We start from the raw sequence: 5,987 nt of genomic DNA, 5'->3' as shown, positions 1-5,987 counted from the left end.
TATCTATCTATCTATCTATCTATCTATCTATCTATCTATCTATCTATCTATCCCCATCACCCCCTCTATCTATCTATCTCTCTATCTCTCTATCTATCTATCTATCCCCATACACCTCGTCTATCTATCTATCTATCTATCTATCTATCCCCATACACCGTATCTATCTATCTATCTATCTATCTATCTCTATCTATCTATCCCCATACACCTTGTCTATCTATCTATCTATCTATCTATCTATCTATCCCCATACACCTCGTCTATCTATCTATCTATCTATCTATCTATCTATCCCCATACACTGTATCTATCTATCTATGAATCTATCTAGTGCCCAACACCAAAATCTAGACACTAAAAGCACAATCAGTTCTGAAAGGGGAGCCCATTAATCCTGGGCTGTTAGCTGACTCCCACTTTGATGTCATTGATGATGGTGTTAAATAAGATCAGCCCTAACAATCATTGCCGCCAGGCTCAGTCAGATGCCACCCGACTGCTCAATATCAATGCCGTGTATCATTTCCCCTTTGCGTACAGCCCTTCGGTGGGGTTTCAGCCTCCTGACAGCATGCCAGGCCGAGCCAGTCTGCAATCACTGACAGACCATCAGATGCGGCGTGAAATGACCTTTGGTTGGAATGGAATCCAGCTCTACCAATGGAAACAGCTGCTGCTTTAACAATCCAAGCCTATGGGAGGAGACTAGATGATTCAGGGCCCCTGGCAATGCCAGCTCTCTAGGTCACCAGTTCAACTCCAGCCCTGGGTGGGCAGTAAGTGAAAATTGTTACCACTTGAGGAGTGTTTGGTAGCCTGTATGAAGGAGTTGGGAGGTCTCAGTCCTCTTCCCAGTGGGCCCACTGCTGTTGGCCATCTCATCGGGGAGGCCCAGGGCTGAATGGGTGTTGGGACTGAACTGGCCTCTCTGCTCTAATGACGGCCTCTCTGCATCAGGCCGGAAGTGCGTAGGTGGGGTGCTAGGTGGCGGAAGCCTGCGTGGTACTTTATACCAGCCCAAAAGAAAAGGTCACAACAAATGATACGAACTACAAGAGGGGTTTCAATGTCTGTTCGCTGCTAATAGTCCACATGCATCACCATTGCTTGCCTTATAGCTCAGCACTCACCTTTATCTAGCACAGGCCCAAATATGGCCAGGCTGTCATTGACGGTGGTGCAATTCCACCTCCTCCCCCGGAACTGGTGCTGGCACTCCTGGATCCCGATCTTGACCCCTTCCGCCACGCTGGGCATGATCTCCACATAGTTCCGACAGAAGCGCAGCTGCTTCGGGACCAGCCCTGGGATGCTGCCGCAGAGGATGGGCTGAGTCCCCAGGGAGGAATACTGGTGACCGATGGCCAAGGACCTAGAAGAGAAAACATGGTAGTTTTCAGCTGATTCCGCTCCTTGCACTGCTTGTTACCAGTCACAGATATGGGGACAGAAACACTTTCAGTTCCTCAGCCCTCTCTGCCCACCAATAAATGTCCCAGCTCCTGATCCTTCCCCACAGAGAATGGAGTCATCTACCTCTTTAAGCCTTCCACAATCCCCAACAAAGAGCCCCATCATACCGCCTTCCCTGAACTAGGTCTTGTCTGTATGGGGATACTCAGGAAAACTAATCTGAATTAGTTTTTAAAGTGGATTAGTAAAACTGCATTAAAGCCCTATGTGGACACACTTATTCAGAATTAAAGTGACCCAACTTAAGGCCTGGTCTACACTAGAAAACAAGGGATGGTTTGCAGAATATCCAGACATCATAATGACAGGTGCATTCAAAATAGATGGGTAGATAGAGAGATGGGTAGACATAGGGCTAGTTAAATAGATTTAAATATGCTCTTACGAGTGCTCCTAACAACCACCTAGATCAGGGGTTCTCAAACTGGGGGGTCGGGACCCCTCGGGGGGTCACGAGATTATTACATGGGGGGTCGCGATCTGTCAGCCTCCACCCCAAACCCTGCTTTGCCTCCAGCATTTATAATGGTGTTAAATATGTAAAAAAGTGTTTTTAATTTATAAGGGGGGGTCGCACACAGAGGGTTGCTATGTGAAAGGGGTCACCAGTACAAAAGTTTGAGAACCACTGACCTAGATTATTACAACCGAAAAGATTTTTAAAGTCAAATTTCCTTTTCTTCTTTCATTTAGTTTCTTAGTTTACTTTTCTGCCCTGAATGTGAAACTACGCTGGTCAGTTTCTCTTTCTGTTTAAACACATCTTGGCTACTGGGTTTTCATTTAGGACTAGCTTCTTGTGTTTGGGCCGCCTCCGTGCCAGAAAACGTTTGTCTGTTTTTAAAAAAAGGTTATTTGCACTGAAATTGTAAAAAAAAAAGACAATAATTTTATCGATGCCGAGTGCTGTGAGAAGGCTAGCGTAGAGAGGAAGGAGGGGCCAGAGCTTTGTGCCCTAGTCCAGTGGTTCTCAAAGTCGGTCCGCCGCTTGTTCAGGGAAAGCCCCTGGCGGGCCGGGCTGGTTTGTTTACCTGCCGTGTCTGCAAGTTCGGCCGATCGCGGCTCCCACTGGCCGCAGTTCGCCGCTCCAGGCCAATGGGGGCTGCAGGAAGGGTGGCCAGCACATCCCGCAGCCCGCGCCGCTTCCCGCAGCCCCCATTGGCCTGGAGCGGCGAACCGCGGCCAGTGGGAGCCACGATCGGCCGAACCTGCGGATGCAGCAGGTAAGCAAACCAGCCCAGCCCGCCCGGGGCTTTCCCTGAACAAGCGACGGCCCTAGTTTGAGAACCACTGCCCTAGTCTAAGACTTGGGAGCCAGAGGCTTCCTATGTGCCGTGAGGCAAGTCTCGGTTCTCCATCTGTCCAATGGGGATAACTGCACTGCTCTACCTCCCAGAGGTGCTGTGAGGCTAAATGCATTACAGAGGGTGAGGTGCTCAGAGACTGTGGTAATGGGGCCATGTTTCCCCTAAGATCGAGTCTTTTTTTAACTAGGATAAAAGGTGAGTTAGAAGGTGTCACAGGCGGGCCGGCCTTTTTAAGGGGCGATTGGCCCAGCCTCACCAATGCTCCCAGCTGAGGCCTGAGGAGGTCCTTAGAAAGGCCAGTAAGAGCTCAGTAGAGCTGGTGAAGTGCAGTGAGCAGGGAGGATTCTGTAGTAGGCTCTGGGTCAGGGCAAGGACCCGGAGGAGCTGAGGAAAAGCCTCTGGGAACTGCAGCCTATGATGGGCAGGAGAGCTACTTTATTTTGACATTTCCCCCCCAAACTTCTGTTGAACCAATAAATTGTGCGCTGAGGCAAGGCCCTGGCCTGGGACTGATCCTTTCTGCGGTGGGGAGAGAGCCCGACAATTAACAGAAGGCGTTAGATAACATGTGCTGAACCTCCCATCTGGCTCCAACTCAATCCGCTAGCACATGTTAAAGCCGACACAGCCTTGTGTTAGACCAGAGGTGTTAGCGCAGGTGAGCTAACACGTCCCAACAACACATCCCCTAATCCTAGTCAAGACAAACCCTTGGGGACTAATTTATAGATTCCAAGGCCAGAAGAAACCATTGTGATCACCTCCTCTGGCCTGCTGTGTAACCATAGGCCATAGACCTCCCCCCAAATTACTCCTAGAATGGATCCTTTGGAAAACCATCTGATTAGGCTTTAAAAATGGTCAGTGGTAGAGGCTCCACCATGACCCTGGGTCCTCAAATGTATTTAGGCACCTCACTCCCAGTGAAGCGGGCATCAAGCACTTCAATACCTTGGAGAATCTGGTCCTAAAGACCCCATCCAATATTCACTGAAGTCAATGCGAGCCCTTCCTTTTACTGCAAGGGGCATTGGCTCAGAGGCACCGACTTTCTATTTCCCGGGGGCGCTTGAGGGAGGAGCTGATTGGCGGGGCCCACCGGCGGGTGGGAGGGGCTGGGGGTAGAGGGAGGAGCTGATTGGCGGGGCCCACCGGCGGGTGGGAGGGACTGGGGGTAGAGGGAGGAGCTGATTGGCAGGGCCCACCGGCGGGTGGGAGGGACTGGGGGGTAGAGGGAGGAGCTGATTGGCGGGGCCCACTGGCGGGTGGGAGGGGCTGGCGGTAGAGGGAGGAGCTGATCGGCGGGGCCCACCGGCGGGTGGGAGGGGCTGGGGGTAGAGGGAGGAGCTGATTGGCAGGGCCCACCGGCGGGTGGGAGGGACTGGGGAGTAGGGGGAAGAGCTGATCGGCGGGGCTGCTGGTAGGGGCTGAGCACTCACTATTTTCTTTCCGAGGGTGCTCCAGCAGACCACCCACGGAGTTGGCGCTTACGCATTGGCTGAAGCCCTAAGGGTCTCATCCAGCTACTATTGAAGTCAATGGCAAAGTTCCCATTGACTTCAATGGTTCAGGGCCAACCCCCAAGGGGCTTCATCCCACTCCTATTGAAGTCATTGGGAGGCGGTCCATGTATTTGAAAGGGAGCTACATCAGGTCTGAAGAGTCCAATCCTGTCTAGTTAGACTCATGCTAATAATCCTAGCACGGGGACTAGTGAGAGTAAGGGACCAGCCATAGGCATAAGAGTTTGCCAGGTCATGCCCTTGATACTGCTGCTGGAAAGATCAGCTATAGTACAAATCCTGGTAGAAATAATTTTAAATGAAAATATATTTGCTTTTCACACAGCTCCTTCCTGAATATGTAAAGAAACAGCCATGCCTGTCTCTGGCTATGTGCCCGCCACAGAAGGCAGCTTTCAGCAGCTGCGAGCAGCATAACCATGTCCTCGAGCTGTCATCAGCCGCTAAGATGGTGTAATGTAAAATTGGCATTTCATTGGTGAACTGGGCGGTCACTTGACCTCCAGCTGGAGAACTGTGGGGGAGATTCTCTTAACTTTCTGTCCACCGTGCACGTTTTAGTCAAGCTCCTTTAAACTCAGTTATCTTCCTAAATCACTTCCAGACTCTGAAGCACAATTGCTCCAATCACAGCACTTTCTAATGTGTCTAATATTTAAACAAAACCACTTGATCTCTGTCTACAAAGTTCACCTGCTTCTGCCATGGAGAAGCACCAGGTTCTTTCAGTGTCCTTTCCTTTGTTGTCTTTGACCATATGGAGCCAAGCTCAGAAACAAACAAATCAACAAGAAAGTTGGGAAATGTTTGGATAAACCCCTGAAGTTCAGACACTTGCTTCAAGGTTACCCAAAGCTTTTGAGGTCTGCTAGCTCCCAACACCCATCCTTCTCACTATTCCCAGCAGCCAGCTCCCTTCTTCTGCATCCTCAACTCCTTGTCCTGATCCCAAGCAGGCCTTCTACATTTTGGCAATGTTGAGAATATAGTGGGTAGGGGGAGACACTTTTCAAGTTTGGTGTTTACTCTTGGTTAGGATGTGTGGCGTTCAGTAAATCCTTGAGTGCCCTCTGGGATCTAGCCAGCCATTGTCTCCAAATCGCCTGCATTTCCGGGCTTCCCAGAACATGTTGCCAACTCTCTTCTTCCCTCTTGTCACTAGAAAAACACTAGAACTTGAGAGATTTGTAAATGTTGAGCCTCAGAACAGGTTCTGCTCAAATTTGGGGTGGGGAGAAGGCTCGAGAGGTTTTTCTTCAAACTAGTTTGCCCATCCCTACCCTTAATTTAAGAGAAGCCTGGAATATCCATTCCTGTGAGCAGTCTAAAGAAAGACAATACAATACTATTCTGCATATTCACAACCAACGTTCTTAGTTTATCTTTAACCTTTACCTACCCTAAAGTGTATAATTCAATCCATAATGACCATTTTTCTTTGCAAATACACCACCCTTCTTACCCAAATCAACTGAATCTGCACCTCCAAGCAGTCAGTGGTTGATCTAAGTGCCTCATCCCAGGGCCGACTCCAGGCACCAGCCCACCAAACATGTGCTTGGGGCGGCACCAGGAGGGGGGTGGCGCGGCGCTCCAGCTGAGAGCGGAGCCGCAGCGAGCTCGCCGCCCTCCCCCGGCCCTCTGGCCGCCGGGGAGAGCGGAGCCGTGGCAGGCTCGCCGC

General features: G+C 50.5%; 1 protein-coding gene across 1 annotated transcript in view; it reads right to left on the bottom strand.

Moving 5' to 3' along the window:
• Positions 1-5,987, bottom strand: part of WNT3A (Wnt family member 3A) — a 116,163-nt gene that overhangs the window by 50,867 nt on the left and 59,309 nt on the right. Inside the window, exon 2 of the mRNA XM_026652101.1 lies at positions 1,134-1,375. Within this exon, the coding sequence (XP_026507886.1) occupies positions 1,134-1,375 (242 nt within the window). The remainder of the gene's footprint in view (positions 1-1,133; positions 1,376-5,987) is intronic.

The sequence above is a fragment of the Terrapene carolina genome, unplaced genomic scaffold (assembly GCF_002925995.2).
Source record: "Terrapene carolina triunguis isolate 2854851 unplaced genomic scaffold, T_m_triunguis-2.0 Scaffold111, whole genome shotgun sequence".
Taxonomy (NCBI): domain Eukaryota; kingdom Metazoa; phylum Chordata; order Testudines; family Emydidae; genus Terrapene; species Terrapene triunguis.
This window is presented reverse-complemented; position numbering and strand designations above follow the sequence as displayed.